The 19230-nt window shown below is 37.5% G+C and overlaps 1 protein-coding gene across 1 annotated transcript in view; it reads right to left on the bottom strand.

Annotated features, from left to right (window-relative positions):
• Positions 1-674: 674 nt before the first annotated feature.
• The window catches only part of LOC149173619 (subtilisin-like protease SBT5.3), an 84132-nt gene continuing 65576 nt past the window's right edge, over positions 675-19230 (bottom strand). Inside the window, exon 10 of the mRNA XM_089424673.1 lies at positions 675-1253. Coding sequence (XP_089280799.1) covers positions 713-1253 — 541 coding nt within the window. The 3' untranslated portion in view covers positions 675-712. The remainder of the gene's footprint in view (positions 1254-19230) is intronic.

The raw sequence follows: 19230 nt of genomic DNA, 5'->3' as shown, positions 1-19230 counted from the left end.
GAATTAAATGGCTCTCCACTAGGTGAATTATGTCAATACTCAAGTAATAAAAAATTAAAAATAAAATTTTCTAAAATTAAAATATATCAATTAAATTACAAAAATATGGATACGCAATTAATAATAAAAAAATAAAAATAAAATTTTTAAAAGAATTAAAAATATATCTATTAATTTACGAGAAAATAGAAATAATTAGCATTTTACCAAAACTTTCATTAAAATTATAAAATCTTTACACACTAATGTAAAATCAAGAGACTTTTACCACTGGGCCAAAGCTATAGTCCTTAGATTAAGCAAGCTGTAGTCCCTGGTGTAAGCCGGACTAATAAATATGATTCTATTTTTCCGAACATGAATTTCTCCACTTTTAAGTTTTATTCCATGCAAAAGTAATTAAAAAAGATGGCGATTGAAAAATAATTTAATAACTTTTAAAATAAAAATATATTTGAATCAAGAAAATTTTGTAGCAAATTGCATCTTATTTTTAGTGGGAATTTTTGAATGCTTTTCCAATAAGTTAAAAAACCAATTTAATTAAATAAAAAGCCATATACTAAAAAAACAATTTAATTAAATATAAAATATACTTGAAATTTTATTAGCTTGCAGGGCCTGCCGATTTTACAAATGAAAATTCAATGACCCTTCTACAATTTTCGCTCACAATTCTCCATCAATGCTGGCCAGTGATATATTCACTATCTTAATTCACACGGGTTACTTTCACAACAATGGGACTTGCAACCGAATATCTGGCATTTTTCCATATAAGGGACCCAAATACGTACTGACCCCCAGAACTGTTCACGGCTTTCAGGGCCACCTTAAATGTTTTCTTTTGCCCGCTGGTAGAAAATTCAAGCTCTGCAGGCTCAACTGACACTGAAACTCCTACAGGAGAATGCACTTTTGCTTTATAAATCACCGGTCCCTCTGCAACATTTGTCACAGTTCGTCTCACAGTCGCTGATCCTTTCAGTGCCGAGACTGCGATGGAAGGATAATTGAGGTTATAAATCTTAGAGCGTCGTGCTGGACAAGTGAATGCCCTTCCTGTCATGGCCTTGAGCATGGTTGAATTATAATGCAACCTGCAAAAAAATGTGTCGTAGTCTCTGATTGATAGATCATAGACTAGGCCAGGATCTCCAGCCTTATTCGGATTGACCTGACCTGCACCATAGTTGAAAGGACCTGCTGTTTGCAGAAACCCATCCTTAATTGGCTCATTGGTGTTGTCCAATGTTTGAGCCGTGATTTAAAAATATTAAAATGGAAAGAACGTTAGTAAATAGTAAATTTAATTTTTTTCAATTTTTTTCCTTTTAGGGTTAAATATGGGAAAATTATATATTTAAATAGCATTTATATTTGCAGAATATATTTGATTTTTATTATGTCAATAGATATGTTTATTTAAAATAGAGTTTTTACAATCTTAATTTAATTATCCAAAAAAATAACATTGAACATCTACAAAATATACTATAATATTTTTAATAATATATACAAATTACGAGTCGAAATTTATTTTTAAAATAATTATTTAATTACCTTTTTCAATTAAATTCATATTATATATATATATATATATATATATATATATATATTCTTAAAAATGGTTGTAATGATTTTACTTGGGATACAAATAGTGAAACATACCACTATAGCGATTTAAAATTTATGATGAAATAAGTATTTTGATGCTTGTTATAAATTAATACCTATAAACATTTACCTACCATTTAATTTTTATGGGTGGATAAGTTTTTTTATTTATCTATATAAAATAAATAAGAGAAAACATCTTTTATTTAATTGGAAAATTTTCTCATGTTAAAAATAATATTTAGATTAAGTATTATTGATATTTTTGCATCCAATTTTTCATAGTTTGAAAATTATATTGCGTATAAGGTTTCTGCAACATCTAATCTTTAGAATAAACATTTCACTCATTTTAAAAACAAGTAAAACTTCAGTTTCACTTGTTTCTGATAGATGAATAAAATATCCATTTAAAATGAAAGCAATTTAAGCTATAATTTTAATTGCTTTTTTTATAGAGATCTACTTGAAATGTTAGAGGTTTCAAAAACAGAATGCTTCCAAAAAATCAGCTTAATTTTAAAAAAAAACAACAACAGCAACAACAACATTGTATTGTATATCCAATTTTTAAAGATAAAATTTTATTTTGAAGTTTAAAAACTTTTTATATTTTTACTCATCCCTAACATGCAAACTATAAAATGTTTAGCAAATTTTTTATAAAAATATTTGAATTTTTAATGACTTTATATAGTATTTGAAAATTTTGAAAATATAGTAATTTATATTATAAGATAAATTGAGCTAAACATTTTTAGAAAAAATGAAAATTGGTGATGGAAATTTAATAGTGAGCTACATGTTATCACTCAGGTTGTTCCCCAAAAGATCTGAGAAAAGGGAATACGGCCAAGGTAACCACTAACCAGTCTTTTAGTTGCAGATTCTAGCCAATCTGCAATCAGAGAGGGCTCTTTCTTTGTGATTTAGATTTGTTTTGTCATGTGTTAGGCTAGTTATGAAGCACAAGTATTTGTTTGGTGTTTGGATAGTGACATTCAGTAGAACAGGGCTGTAAGATAAGAAAAGTTCAGACCATTGGGTTAATGGAGTCAATTGAAAATGAATCTCTGTTATGGTTTCTTTGGCAAAAGTAGGACTACAGAGCAAGATAGTTAAACATAGAACAATTTTCAAGTTGGAATAATATGAAATGAAGTCAGGGAATGAAAAGAAATCAAGAATCTTTCATTATGCTAACAGAGGGAAAAATTAGTAAATATTATCAAGGAGTAGTTAAGAATTCCTTAATCATATTTAGAATGTAAAAACCAGGGAGACAAGAGCAGTAAAGAATTCTTGCCTATGCTAGTCCTGTAGAAAACATGAAAATTGACAGGAATTGAACATAGAGTACAACAGAGTAAATTCTGGGTTATTCTTTTTCCCTGCAACTAGAACATGATATATGGATGATAAACAAAACACAGATACAGTAAAACAAGAGTAAGAAGACTTATTGATCCATGAGGTAACACGAGAATTCAGTAGCATATTCTTCTGTCATTAATTCCATAACCAGCGAATTCACCAGCAAAGCATTCCAGCAATCTTTATTCAGAAAGTTTCTCAAAATTACAGCGCAAGTCCAGAATGATATTCACCAGCCAACAACAATACATCTCTTGAGGAGTTATTTATAAAAAGGAGTTACAAAATATCTCTTAGACAAAATATCAAGCATTAACTTCATCCATCTACTTCTTTAAAGGCAGTAAATGGCATTGGAAACAGAGCGCAATGAATGCAGGAGTAACTTGTGTTGTGTTGGCTGCCTTAGGTGGTCTGATATCTTTGACTTTTTGACTCAGCCAGTCGGCTGGTAGCTATCTCTTTATCCTGCATTTCTGCGTTGCTGTCCTGGCCCTTCCGTTTGTGCCCGATTTCTCTTTAATGCGTTTTGGCGTGAACGCCTTCCTTGCTGTCTTCATATTTATGATAGGTGGCATGCGCATTAAATTTGATTAAATGCAGACAAACAAAAAAGAATTAGTGCCAACACTACCTTGGTAAAATCTCCAACATGCCCTGCCACCATTGATCTGTTGGAAACTAGTTTCTTTGTAGTTTTATTAATGTTTCACCAGCTTCGGTATACCTGTAGTAATTGGGTTGGACTTCAAAAAGATGTGTCATCTCATGTTCAATGTAGAACAAAATTTCCAATTTGTCATATAAAACCTATCCAGAGGGAGGTACTGTGTCTTCTGAGCTGCTTGATGATGGTGTAATTTGATTGGTAACATAGGTATTTACCCTGTGAGCATACTGTTCATGTGTCAATAGTCTCTGATTGCTAGTCAATAAGCTGGGTAATACTTTGCTCTGCAACACTGCAAACTTTTCTCTGAAGGCATTTATTTCTGTTTGCATTTCTTGGCACTTTCTTTCTAAAGTTTGTACGAAATTCTTCATGGTCAGCACCTTTTTCACTGTCAAAATTGTACCTGTTCCGTCCTAAATATCTAGAGCTGCTAGCTGCTCTCTGGTATGAGTATTCAAAAAATGAATTAGTTTATTGGCCTGTTCGGGCTTGTTTGCCAATAATGCTCTGGCTTTTTGAGTCTCAAACTGAGCTATGTCTATCAATTCAATCTGGTCATGAATATTCTATATTGATGTCCATTGATCAGTGATGGACTGGCCAATTTTAGTCCACAAAATTGTTTTGATTTCTGCTAGAGTTTTGTGAAGAGTAAGGTCCTTCTCTAAGGATTTTACCTTATTTTCCAGGGCCTTTACATCTCTTGTTTTCTCAGCGATAGTTGTTTTTTATTTATCATAATTCACTTCTATTTTGGCCAGTTTTTCTTTGGCTTCCTTTAACTCTACCATTTGGAGTTCTAAAGCCTTTATTTCCTTCATCATATCTTCCATGCTTAGGCTGGTATCCGGTACTACTATAGTTGTTGTTGTAACTATTGCCGTAGTTGAGGTACCTGTTGTTGATGCCTGATCAGTAGGAGGGACTGCCGTGGTGACTGTAGGAGGAGCAATTGTAAGAATTAGAGCTGTTCATGGTGGCTGGGAGGCCAATTCTCCTTGTTTTTGTTGTAATGCTATCTCCAATGCCTTCTCTGTTTCTGCCAGCCTTTCATTCATCCTCATTAGCAAACTCACCATGTCCTCCTCTTCTTTCTTCTGTGCAACTTCTGTGGTCTGAGTATGCATTGTAATTCGCAGCTTAAGCTGCTTTCCAAGGGCCACAATATCTTCTTCTTTCTTTTTTATTAAGGCCTGAATACCCTTGGGATCTTTGGGATCATGTCCCAGCTCAATGATAATTTCCTCCAAGGATTTAATTCTGTTATCCTTGGCTAATGAGGAGGCCTTCTCCAATTCCAATTAGGCAGTATTGTGCAATGAATTCTGCAATCCGTGAGCCAATAAATTTTTGTCTGCCAAGGTAGAGTATACCATTTCTCCGGTTTGTTTATGTAACTCAATCTGGTCCATTGGGTGGATATCTTTCGAGAGAACTTCCAGATTGGTCGTGATATAATCAGCAGCTGACTGTGGCTGCTGCATTATAGGCCTGAAGTGACTAAGGGTCATTTTCCCTTCTTGGATATCATAGGCTGCCATTAGCCTTTGTTGATTGGTGGGAGCCATTCTCAACAATTGATTATAAAGCTAGAACCTTACTGGCTCATTTCTGGCCTTTATTTCAATGAATGATTTCTTGATATCCGAGCCTTGCTTGCTTTGTTGCTTGGTGGATGTAACCTCCACACCATACTACCTCTCTTGCTCTTGTTGAAATGAGCTAGTTGATGTTTCCAAAATTGGAGGAGCCTGTTGCTCAATTGTTTCCTCACCCCTTAGGTTGCCTGTTGTTTCTTCTGTCAATTCTTCCTCAGAGTAAGGATTCAATCTTTGCCTCTTTTCTCCTTGTTGTTATACCGATCCACCTGTAGGTGTCTCCTCCTTCCTGTCCCTTTTCTTGGATTTTTCCTCATTGAGATGAGTTTGTAACACAGAGATTTCAGGTACCTTTGCTTGTGTTGAAGGGCCTTGCCCTTGACTTTGCTCCTTTGTTGTATCTGGCCGGTCTGCCATTGTATTTTGCTGCTTTGAATGTTGTACTTCCTTGCCTTTCCCTACAGGTGGAGCACTCCCTTGGGAAGGTTCTTGTGAAGTTGTGGCAGATGATGTGCCCGCTCTAATGTGTTGAGGCAATGTGAAAGCGACCTGTCCAAAAGAGTCCACGTCAAGTTTTTTTCAAGCTCTTTCATTGCTTTTTCTAATTTCTTTTCTTCAGTAAGCTCTTCAAATAGTGTGCCTTCTAACCATTCCTGTTGATTAGCATATTGTTCAATTTCAAGGATTTTGTGGTGCACATATCCTGTAAGCTTGTTTTTGACTCTTCTAAAACTTATGAAATGTTCAGGGTCATATGGTGACCAATGAAAACTTTGTTTCAGCATAAGTTGATCTTTTAATATCTTAACTGCTTCCTCCTAGGCTTCTTCCCTCTTATTGAAGATAAAAGGGCCCAATTGATGTCTTATCTTGAGCTTTGCTTTCTTCCTAGCACCATAGAAATGAGTCAAATCTGAATTGCTAAATTGCCGGTAGTATTCTAGGGCAAAGAGTCACATAGGGACATACTTCAGCAGCTTGTAGGGAGTTAATTGACAGCCATAACTCCTGATCACTTTGTGGTTTTGGTAAAAATACCAGTCACCAATACTGTATTCCTTTGAGAGATGTAAAATTTTCTGTATTTCAGCAGAGAGCCTGGCAGGAGGAGTTGTTATCAACAAACAAGTGGCTGGATATATGAACAGGTCAATGAACTCACAATATGTATAAGGGGAATGGTGGACCTCATGGAATACTGAGGTCCAGAAAATCACAGACCTCCTTTCAGCTTTGAGGTCCAATTTTTTAAGAGGAACTTGGAAACTATCAGGTTGATAGTACCGTAGCAAATGATATATGTAGGATGTGTATTTGAACACTCTTTCTCTCTCCAAATTCATGAATTTCTCATGGATTTTATTTGCTATGAAGGTGGCATAATCATAATTGACAGCAGGAGGTTGTCCTAGAGTGAATATGGACATCAATACTAAAATAGTTTCATCAACATACTCACTGGTTTTGAATCCTAAAATGTAGAATATCATGTCTATAATCAGTCTCCCTGCCTCATTGAACCCGACTTGGAGATAAGGAGGAGGCTGATCAGGCTGGCAATTTGGTTTCATAAACAACTGAGCAATTCTGGTTATCTCTGAGCTACGCAGTTTGGCACCTTGGTCAAACAAGAATTTCATGGTGAGAGGAGCCAGAGGCTGAGTTGGCTTGACATTCAACATCTCATTTATGGATTGAGGAGTAATATAGAAGAGCACAGTCCCAGATGGAGCCATAAATGCTCTTTTTGTGGGTTCATAATTTGCACAGCCTAAATGGATGAAATCAGGGAGCACATTCACTGAAGGGAGGTAATAGATAGGCATGTTGGACTCCCAAATTCGTAAGAAACCAGTGCTGCTCCTGTGGCTATTTCTAATTTCACAAAAGGCTTGTAGGTGAGATTTGTAACCCATCATATCCTTAATTTGGAAGTCCCTGTCAACAAGGGGTATCCATTCCAATTCCTTATGTGGGGAATTCAAGGGGGAAACATTCAAGGCCACTGGAGTTTCCATTTTCAATTTGTTAAATGACCTTTCAAATTGGAGTTAGAGCTTTTGTAGCAACAGAAAAGAGAAAACTGGCTCTGGTTTGTCTCAGGATATTGTAGACTAGTTTTCTTTAGGAAATTGCCTTGCTGGGTGAATTTCATAGTAAAAAACAGAGTTTGCAGAGTTTAATCGGGAAGTTGAATAAAAACAGTGGAAATGGTGCTCTTTTACAAGTGAGTTTGACAAATTTAACTCAATATTTGGGCATTTTGGAGATTATGCTGGCAGAAATGGGCTTGAATTGCAGTTTTACTGGGCAATTTGCAGAGGAAAACAGAATTTGCAGGTTTTCTTTTAGAAAAATGGGTCAAACAGTGACCTAAAATGCAGAGATTTGTAGGCAACAACTCATTTTAACTCGAATTTTAGTTTTTTGGGTGATTTAACAGAGAAACTTCGGGAAAAACAGGGTTTACGAGCGAATATCGGGTAAATACCTACTTTACAAGCGTCTGGCATGAACTGTGGGTACAAGACTGAGCTGAGGGGACCGAGTTTGCAGAGTGAATTCCCCTCGGTGGCGGACTGGAGCTTTGGTGGCAAATTCGTCGTAATTTGCATGCACAGTCTTTGCAAACCAACGAATAGAAATAAACAAAAAAGCCATTACTTTCACGACTTTTTAATGAAATTTTGGTTTTTTTGGGCTTTTTGGCGTTTTTTGGGATGATGTCATCAAGACGTAAATTTTGTCATGTAGCGGGGTACGAAAGGTGACGTGGCGGTTGACATGGCAGATGACGTGGGCAAATGACATGGTAGACACGGTGGATGAAATAGTGATGTGGGCGCTGTCGTGGGCGGACTACATGGTCAGCGGGAGGTGGGAGCGGTTTGTGGTTTCTATCGCACCGCCCATTGTACGATGGTGGTTTCTGGCAGAACGGACGCGATGCAATAGGGTGGCGACACGCGTCTCGGGGTACGGCAGGAAAACCGCTTTTTATCAGGCGCTAATCTTCGTACATCGGAGCGGCTCCGATATGGACGAGAGCCATTGGATGGGGAGGGCTCGATTCGATGGTTGATAGAGCTCTGAGTTGGCAGTGGTTTATAATTTTAAACCCGTGCATTATTTTAGTGTTTTTAAATGTTGCGGGGTATAAAACTTGGTTAATAGGGTTTTATATGGTTTATGCACGCAGCTTTGGTTAATTGTTTAACCAAATGTTAAACAAATCCCGGTGGGGCGCGTGGAGGGTTCTTATTGGCCCTGGGTGGACCAATAATCCCGAAATAACATGGTTATGGCTATATTAAGCTGAGGGTTGGGATATTTAGTTTTTTAGGGATTTTATGTATTTTTATATTGTATGGGAGGGGAAAAGTTTAAATAGGAGCTATATAATAGAGTTAGGGTGTTAGTATGGTTTTGTAGATAAAAAAGGCTAAGTTTATAAAGTAATAACTCAGGTTTATAGAGAAATGAAAGGGAAATGGAGTGATTATTTTTACACAAGAAATGTGGCTTGTTTTGACTAAGTAAACACAAAGTTTCACTTAGTTTTTCTCATAAAAATGAAATGAGTTTGGACCACTGAGCAGATCTCAATGTCCATGTAGGGATGTTAGTAAGTGTTCTTGGGGAAATGAGAGGGGAAATCAATCATGCTCCACTGAACTGTAGCCACTTTGCCATGATATTTGGGATACCCATGAGATAGATCACATTAAACCTGATCACCAACCTACTTCTGCAACACCAGAATTACTTACCCATTCTGCTATACCTAACATTTTTTCTTCATCTTGTTTGGGTGCATTTGAACTAGCAAACCCTTTCTTTCTTTTTCTTTTAATTTCCTTCCTATCTAAGTCTTCCCTTATCTCTTCCAGGGGCTCAGATTCAACTGTTGGGCACCCTTGTTTCTCTACCTAGCTAGAGATCTGCCAAGCTTGAGCTGTTTGAGCAGATCTTATTCTCTAATGCTAAAACAAGAAATTTAAACATGGACTGGCCAAGATTGAGCTGTTGGGCCATCCATCAAGTGTGACAGAAGTCAGTGATTGCACATTCAGAACTTCTTTACAAAAATTAGTACAGTAGTGGCATTTTGACTAGCCACTTTCCTGGTCTTTCTTTAGGGTTCATTTTCTTTCTTTTTTGACCAATTCATTCCTCTTTCCCTTTGATATTTCTTTTAGGGCACACCCTCTTTACATTTTTTAAATTTTTCTGTGTTTTTGGAAATATGGAACCTTTGCAGCATGGAAAGGATAATCATATTTGGCATTTCCACAGTCAATCATGAAATATGACACCTATTGGTATAGGAACCTAATAGTGGCTCCACTTGGGGATGGCTTTTCCAGGTGAAAAGCCAAGAACAGCATGTCAGATGGCCTTATTTTCAACTCTTGTTGTAATTTGAAACTTCCTTCTGCTGTAGACAAACAAACTGAATCTTTGTGGCATGTATACACTTCTCATGAGCTTACCTGAACAAAATTACAGCTCTGTCTTCGCTGGTTTGTTTGAGTGTTTAGTCATCATCTTTATAGCTCCCAAGTTTTCTCCTTGATTTCTTTTGATAAACTCAAAACATACACAAATGGGTGGCACAATTCCTTGCTTTTCCCTCAAAATTTGTTGCATCTTATTCCTTCTTGTTGCTATAATAAACTGCTAAAATAGACACTATTTATGTACAAAGTACAGTCCTGTTATGTTAACAAAGGGGATCAAAATAATGCTTGAGCATTCGCCCATTGACTGGCCCTTCCTCAGTTTCTGTACCATTCAAACTTTTCAAAAAATAGGTGTTATTTCCTTGTACAACCTGAATGACAAAAGGGCCTTTCCATAGGAAATCAAATTTGCCATGTTTTCCTTTGTTTTTCCTCCTAGAATCCCACTTCAGCACTTTGTCTCCTATGAAGAAGTCCTCTACTTTTGTCCTTTTATCAAAAATCTTCTTGAGTCTGTCTTGCAGAACCTGAGTTCTCTGATACACTTCCTCTCTAGTCTGCTGCAAGTGAATAGTTTGATTGATTCTTCTTTGAATATCATTGGGTTCTGCTTGTATTTCTTGCAGCAATTTTATCACAGGGATTCCCAAGGATGAAGGGAACACAACCTCCATGCCATAAACCAATTCATATGGGCTTGTTCCAATAGATCTTTTTGTAGTTAACCTGTCTGCCCACAATGCATTAACAAGCTTTTTGTGCCAATTCTTCTTGTTTTCCTCCAATACTTTCTTTATGATGTTTACCAAGCTCTTATTGGATGATTCAAATAGACCATTACCTTGAGGGTAATAGGTTGTAGAGTGGCCTAAGGTAATATGGTACTTGTGGCTAAAATTTATCATTCTTTTGGATTTAAAGGCAGCAGCATTGTCTGTTATGATATTTTCCGGATAGCCAAATCTAGATAGGATATTGGTTTCTAAGAATTGCATGATAATTGAGTCATTGGCTTGCCTACAAGGGATGGCTTCTATCCACTTGGTGAAGTAGTCTGTGGCAGTTAAAATCCACTTGTGTTGGCCAGAGGAGGAAGGGTGAATTTCTCCAATGAAATATAAACCCCATTGTTGAAATGGTCTTTTGGTGGAAATGGGCTTTAGAGGTAAAGGTAACAACTTTCTCTTGCCTTCAAAGATTTGGCATTTATGGCAAGAAATTACAAATTTTTTCACATCAGCAAACAGGGAGGGCCAATAGAAACCAACTCTTAGAATTTTTCAGTTGTTGACCTCCAATACAAATGTCCACCATAGTCCCCTGTGATGAGCCCCAAAAATGGATAATTATTTGGGCTCATTCAACCTCCTAATTTGACTTAATCCACCATTCTCATTAGTTTATTGCATGTTTTTTATTATATTTATGCTAATAGAGTGAATTTGGTTAGTCATTATGCCAACAAGTCTAATGGGTGCTTTGTGTAGCCTTTTTGGTCAATTTGGAGACAAAATTGAAGGTCTTAATGAGCACTTGTCAGCCAAATTCGTGGGAAGACAAGGGAGAGGATTTGTAGGAAGGTGTCCCCTTCATTTATGGGCCCTTACCTCGAATTCTCCACCATCAGCTCGGAGTTCAAGGGCCACCGAATCAATCAACACAAGGGCAGCCAAGCAAGTCAAGTAGGACTGTTGTTAACTACAAGTCTTGGGCAGCCGAGTCCCTAAATTTTAGGAGGACTGTTGGGTCCTCAAATTGTATAAATAAGAAGGCTTAGGGCCTCATATTGGTTAGCCAATGGATGTTAGCTAGTTAGCCAGTAGATAGTAGCTAGTGGTTAGTCATTTTGTAGCCATTAGTTAGCTAGTTTGTAGTTCGATTTTTATGCAATAGATTAGCTTTGCTTTCAGCTCATGTTCAAGTTCTTCTTGTGGACAGTTTTGATGTAACTCTTCATTTCTTGATCAATAAAGATGAATCCAGATTTGCACCAGCTCTAAATCTCTCTCAGGAGGTTGTAGCTCTTGGGGTTGGGCCCATCTCAAGCACCCAATACCTCCTTCGTTTATCTTTATGTGTTTGCTGCGTTCTTAAAATAAACAGGGAAAAGCTCCAAAAAAGGGTCAGCAAACGCTTTTGGTTTCACCTCTTCCTTATTGGATCAGGGGCTGGAGTTGAAGTAACCATGCTGTCCCAGACAAAAACACTTTCTTTGCTTCACCATGCAATCATTAGTGTTTGAATCTCTTTCGTAGAACTTGATATCAGTTTGGATGCATGCTTAGGTTTATGATCACTTAGTTTCATAGTTGTTTCACATGGTTTCACTGCAAATAAACTTCTGTTCATTTCCTTTTGCTGTTAGGTCAGATTAGAGTGAAGTAACTAGGTCATAGGTTTTATAACTAGATCTTTGTTTTCTTGCATGCCTTTGTTTGTTCAGTTTGAAAAACCACTTGCAGAGTACCTATTACCCTTCCTTACCTGCACATACCCCATCCAACCTACCTATTTCATCCTTCACTCAGAACCCTTACCTTACATTTACCTCATTCGCTTATTTTGCCATGATTCTCATCTTCTTGTGCATCATCTCAGCCCTCCTTGAACAAACCTCACCATCTACACCTTCTCCTCAACTCCATTCCCCAAGCCCTGGACCTCTTCACACCCCTATTTCACCTCCATACTCATTCTTCCATCTTTATCCCTCCATCCATGCTCCAAAATCCCATTTCGAAACATCTTGTAGAAGAATTACAGAACATCCTGTAGAACCCCTGCAGACTTCCTGTAGAAGCTCATAAACACGGTTTCTTGGCAGCCAAAATTTGTGAGACTCTCTGGAAGGGTGTTAGGGACCCCTTAGACCCTCTATGAACCTTCCCAACCTTTCCCAAGAATTTCTCCTCCTTGATCCACCTCTGCACAGTCAAAACTAGTTAAAAGCACATGCATGATAATTCCAACAACTTAAACAAAAATACAAAAAGATGTTTTCTTCAGATAGAGGTAGTCTAGACACATGTATTTTACCTTCATAGAAGTAATGGCATCTCTTTCAGTAGTTTGCATGCTCTCCTTTGCGTCAGTAGGACTAGCTGGTAGAATTAGGGTTTGCTAGGGTTTGCGTTTCTATTTGGCTTTCAGTTTCTTTTTGTAATTAGATTAGCTTCCTTTGAGTTAGCTTTCATCCATCAATTAAAAATCTTCTTCTAAGAGCTCATAGAAGTTGGCTTAAGCTCCTAGTGGACTTGTGCCAGCTGACCAAGTGACAGCTGCGGCAAGAGCTAGTACTTGTGCATACAGCATCGTCGCTTCCAAGTTTGTTACGAACTACCGAGTTGATAAAATTAAAGAAGGGAGTTCCAGGAGTTGTCGCATTATTGCTACAATACTGGAGCTCACCACCCTGCATGAAATTCCTTGAGTACTTTGTTAGTTTCATCCTATATTAAGCAATTCAACAAAATACCTTCATGATTTTTCCAAAATAAAACATTGTCTATAATAAAAAACTTTGAAGCTTTCATTTTTAGGAATCTTTTTTTAGTTCTGGATAACCCTGGAGGAGCTTGCAGGTTTAACAATACATAAATTATATCAGCATACCAAGGTGATTGTAAGAAGGCTTGATTGATCTGTGGAGTCGCCATCTCCTGGTCGTTATCTAGTTCATTGATGTCAAAGGCTCGAAATTGGTTTAAGTCATCAATTTAGCTAAACCTTGTCCTTTTATCAGTTTTGTTGGTTTGATTTCAATGTCATATTCCAAAATGTTGGCTATCCATTTGCCTCTTTTTCGTTCAATTCCTTCTTGAGTCAGAATGTCTTTGACCATAGTATTTGGGACATAGTCTATCACATGAGAGTACAAAATATAAACTCTGAAATCCTTGAGGGCCTTTACAAGGGCATAGGCCTGTTTCTCCATGATTTGATACTTGAGTGGAGCATCTCTAAGTGCCTTGTTGAAAAAAGCAATGGGCTTCTCACATCCTTGGTCATCTTTTTGTAATAGAACAACAACGATAGTATGCTCTGATGCAAAGGAAAAGATTATGAAATATCTGTCAAACTTGGGGCTTGTGAGGACAGGTGTTTTAGTCAAAGCTATTTTGATTTCCTCAACAACTTGTTTAGCTTCTATTGTCCATTTGACTTTAGAATCTTTCTTTAGCATGTTATTCAACAGTCTTATTAGTTTAGCTAAGTTGGGAATGAATCTTCTTACAAAATTGATCTTCCCTAAAAAGCTTGTAGTTCCTTGATGTTTCTTAGGTGAGGCACTTGGAGGATAGCTTGAATTATGTCTGGGTCAATTCTAATGCCATCTTTTGAGATTATATGACCTAGGAGTTTGCCTTCTTCTAGGCCAAACAATGATTTCTTTGGGTTCAATGATATGCCATATTTTTTGCAAATTAGGAACACTTGTCTTAAATGTTCTAAATGTTCTTGATCGGATTTGGAAAAAGCAGTGAGATCATCAAGATATATGACTAGGAAGTCATGGATCTCTTTTGCAAAGGCTATGTCCATTGCTCGTTGAAATGTGGCCCTTGCATTTTTAAGTCCAAAAGGCATTTTGACATATTTAAAGGTTCCCCAAGGTGTTGTAAAGGTAATTTTATCTTGATCATCCGGGTGAACTAGGATCTGATTGAATCCTGAGAATCCATCTAAAAGTGAGATCCTAGAGGCCCCTACTACCCTTTGTAAAATGTGATCCATCTTGGGCAAGGGGTAATGGTCTTTGAGAGAAACTATATTCAGATTTCTTAAGTCAACACACAACCTTATTTCTCCTGTTTTCTTCCTAGTGGGAACTAGATTTGAAATCCACTCTGTAAATCTAATAGGTGTAATTATTCCAGCTTGGTACATTCTTTTGACTTCCTTTTCAATGAGAGGAAGGAGGACTGGATGAACTCTTCTCAACTTTTGTTCAAAAGGCTTTTGATTTTCTTTCAAAGGTATCGTGTGTTGGATAACCAAAGTATCATAGGACTTGAGGTCCTCATAGCTCCATCCAAAGACATCTTGAAATTCTTTAAAGAGCTCAATGTATTTCAGTTTTTGATTTGGGGGCAAGGCTTTGGACAATTTTATCATTTCAGGATTTTGTGCAGTCCCTATGTTACAGTCCTCAATTTCTGCATTTAGAGGCTGGAGTTTTGGCTTTCTTGGGATATCATTTGAATCAAATATATCCTCCAAAGGAGTCAGGACTATGGACAAAAAGTTATCTTTTAAATCAATTACTTCAGCTTCTCCTTCAGCAATTTCATCAAGGTCCATTTGCTTCAGCTCTTGTAAGTTTCTGTTGGAAAAAATTGTTGGATCCAGACTCTGATTCGCTGTTTCAGCGGATATATTTTGCTCAATTTTGTCTATTTGCTGTTGGTCATCAATGGTGCTTGTGTCTATGTTTGTACTTGAGAATTCCTCTTTCAAAGTCAAGAAATTATTGATTTGTGTATCATTTTCGAACACTTGCAATTTTTTACATTATCCAGGACAACAATTTTGTGCTTAATATCAGCAGTAAAGTGATGATTGGGCTCGAATGGCAGCTTGCAAGTGCTGGAAAAAGTTGCCAAACTATGCGCATGTAAATTATGGTTTCTTGGAATTTTGGTGAGCTGAGATTCTAAGAAGGTGTTGAGTATTTCAATGGCTGCCCCTCTATAAGCTCTTAGCCTAAGATCATTTGTAACAAAGTTTCCCTTCATCTGTTGGATAATCAAATCTGAGTCCCCTAGAATGGAAATCCTAGTTGCCCCTAGACTTCTAATCAGTTTGTGTCCCAGCAAAAGGGCCTCATATTCGGCCATATTGTTTGTACATCTAAAATTCAACCTATATGCATGTCCTTGAGCATGGTCATTTTGCATGTTGTGTATCCAAACCCCTGCCCCTGCTCCTAATTTGTTCACTGACCCATCAAACTCTAAGTACCATAAGATTTCTTGATTACCACTAGCCTTAGGAGTTTTGGAAACTTGCTCAGTGGGCAGATTTGGATTTTGTAACTCATATGGTATATCTTGTTCATTTGTTGCATCAATCACTTCAACAATTTTTTGATCTTGAGCACTAGATTGTTCATTTATGTTATTTGCTTGTGCTGATTCTAAGAGTTTGACATCAGTTTTGGGACACCTTTCAGCATTTGTATAAGATGAATGAATCCATATCTGAATGCATGGAATAAATGGGGAAGTTTTGGGATTTTTCTTGACTGCTGACCACATATTTCATCAATGTTTCTCGGTAGAATCTCTTTGGCTGGCCAAAGACTGAAATGGTGGCATAAGACATGTCTAGTTGTAAAGATCCTTGGAGTTTTGCACCCCAAGATCCGGACAAAAGAATGCCATATTTAGGTGGGATGCTAGCTACCACCACATCCATCAATATTGTCTTGGCAGGGTATTGCACTAGAGATACACACAAATCTTTGATTAGGCCTAGACACCTAACCTAGCTAGAATCAAACGAAAACAAATCTTTATATGGCCTTGTGATATCTAGGTCCAATCTTTCCATCACAGACTTAGGCATCAGGTTATGGGAAGCTCCCGAATCGAACATTGCATTATGTAGCACTTTGTCATGAATGTTTAAGCTCACATAGAATGGAGGAACTCTTCCATCTACTGTTTTACCATTTACCTCAGGACCAAAGATTAGCTCTAGTTGGTCATCTAAAACATTGACTGCATCTCTATTCTCTGATATTTGAAGTGACCTCTGATTTGTTCTCTGTAAGCCTCATGCTTAGCCAATTCAGACAGTGGAATGGCTATTTTTAATTTACCTATTTCTGTTTCTAGGTTGAAGGATTTTTCCACTTGAATTTTTGTATTTCGGGCAGCAAGGTTTTCCTTTTTTGTTGTATTTTCAGTGGTTTTTTCTTCATTATGAGTGTCGTTATGACCTAGATCTGCTTTGAAATTGGTTTTAGGAGAGTTGTATACATTTTCTTTTGGAGGAAAGGATGTGGATGGCTGGCTACCTGATGGTTGTAAGTATGATATATCCTCAACCATGGGTTCTTTTGGACTGGGGTCTGTTTTGGCAGGGAGTTCTGTCAGGACAGTTTTATCCTTTGTTTTCTTAGGCTGCTTGGTACCTTTCAGCCTGTTAGGTTCAGGCACATCTATCGTTATGCTTCTTAATTTGTATTTTTTATGAACCTCATAGACCGCTACATCATACCCTTCTCTAAAATCAAATGATTCTCCGGACTTGGTTTGAAATTGGTTGAAATTATGAGCCTCTTGGTCATCTTGTGTTAGAAAGATTTGTTGCTCACTGTTTAAACCCAGTAGGTTGATTTGGGTATCCTCTGTTGGCTCACTAGAGGTTGAGGCTTCGGCATAGTGTTAGAAATTATATATTATGGAGCAATGGAACACATAAAATATTGCAGAAATATAAACACAAAAAACGCATAAAACAAGAGAAACACAGATATACATGGTTCACCCAGTTTGGGCTACGTCCACCCCGAACAGCCAGTCCTTCCTTTCTATTATCTAGCAAAATGTAGAGATACAACCTACAGCAGATCCGATGTAATATCCTATGTCTTCTCTCACAGTCTCACCTCTCTATTTCCCGCTCACTTAATACACATCTATCACACAGCCTCAAATACAATACCCTCATACAAAGAGAGGGGTTGCCTTATAAGGAAAAAAACCCTAAAATAAACATAAGTTCTACCGTCAGATCATCCGCCTAATGAACGACCCAGATTGACTAGAAATTACTATACTTTTACAAGGCAATTTTACAGTTGTTTTTAGCTTCGGGGGCGCTGCCCCCGAAACCCCCCGCCAGGGGGGGCTCCCAAAGGTCGCAGCCGCCCCCCCTGGACCCCCCTGTAGCAAAAATTTTACGAGCGGTGTTTCCGCCCCCATTTCGAACTGGGGTCCAATGTGGCGATACCTATAAAATATAATCAGGCTCCACACCCAACACATAGTTCTCTTTAAATGGAGGTCTAATATTATGATCTGGGCCAGCCTTCCCGGTGTTAGGATTTTGGTTTTTTCTAAAGTTTGGATTCCTAGTGGTGTTACTTGGTTGACCTTCCCAGGAAGATTTTCATTCAATGGTTTCCACTCTATCACCTAGTCTATCCATGACTTTGATGATTGCATCTAGTTTTTTTTCAAATGCTGAAGGCTCTTCTTTGAAAGTAGTCCTTTTAGCTCTAGCTCAGGCTCTTTTAGAGATCAGATTTGCCTCTACACTGACAGTTATGCTCTGCATGTCTTCCAAGCTGGAAAGAGCTCTTTCCCTTAGCTGATATGCCATGTCAGAGTCTTGATTAAGGCTAAGCCAGGTGGAGGTCTAAGTTTTTTAGGGATAGCATTGTACACATTGTTGAATCTAGCACAATAGTCTTGGATGGTTTCTTGTGGGCCTCTTTTTAAACTGTCATACTCTGATAGGATATGCAATGGGTCCTTCTTCTTTTCCCGTCTGTTCAAAAAGGTTTGGTACAGGGCATCCAGATCATCAATTGTGTTTGCACCAAGTGCCCTAAACCAGGTCCCTACTTCACCAGTTAAACTTTGAACAAAAATTTTCATTCTGACATCGTTATCATCAATTTCATAGTTCTCAAAGTAGTCCATCATTTTCTTATTGTGTTGTTGGGCTGTATAGGAGCCAGTACCATCAAAATATGTAATTTTTCTTTGATAATCCTGAGGCATAGCCCTTGGATTTGCAGGTAGCTGCAAAGGAGCACATCGGTTTGCCATGTTTACAGGTATAAATGGGATAGCTGGTAGCACAGGGATAACAGGTGAGGTAAACAGAGTTGATGGAGGAGTGTAAGATGTGTTTTGAAGTGATAATGATGAACTGGAAGAAGCTGCAGCAACTGTGGAAAGGATTGCTGGTTTTCCAGGAGTAAACTCAGATTTGGTAAAGTTTTGTTGCAGTAAATCAAAATTTAAATCAGCAGTATTTTGTGTACTTTCTTGTCTTTTCAGATTTTTAAAGATCAAGTTAGGGTTTTCAAAAATAGTTGGAGGGTTAGGATCAGGATTTGACCTAGTATAACGCACTTTCTTCTTTGGAGCCAGCTTCTAGTTCTATTTTGGTATTTTCTGGAAATGTTTAAAGGACACTGTTTTTGAAAATTATTTTCTAGGAAAGTATGAATCGTAAAATTCTTGGATTTTCCTAAAGGTCTTTTGAAAATAAGAGGAAACTGATCAAATTTTATGAGACAGCTGTATAAATCCTAATGCTAGACTAGAGATTGACTGAAGCGGATTTCATTTACTCCTGTAAATGCACAGCAGAAACAGTTTCAAAGGCTACATGGCTAACTTCAGGCTCCATCTGTAGCTTTAGAAAATAGACAACAATAACAATCATAGTCATTTATGCTCCCCAGCGGAGTCGTCAATGATGTTATCACTCAGGTTGTTCCCCAAAATATCTGAGAAAAGGGAATACGGCCTAGATAACCACT

This window comes from Pinus tabuliformis, chromosome 4_2, assembly GCF_031772625.1.
Source record: "Pinus tabuliformis cultivar Carrire ecotype Pingquan chromosome 4_2, CPIR1, whole genome shotgun sequence".
Taxonomy (NCBI): domain Eukaryota; kingdom Viridiplantae; phylum Streptophyta; class Pinopsida; order Pinales; family Pinaceae; genus Pinus; species Pinus tabuliformis.
This window is presented reverse-complemented; position numbering and strand designations above follow the sequence as displayed.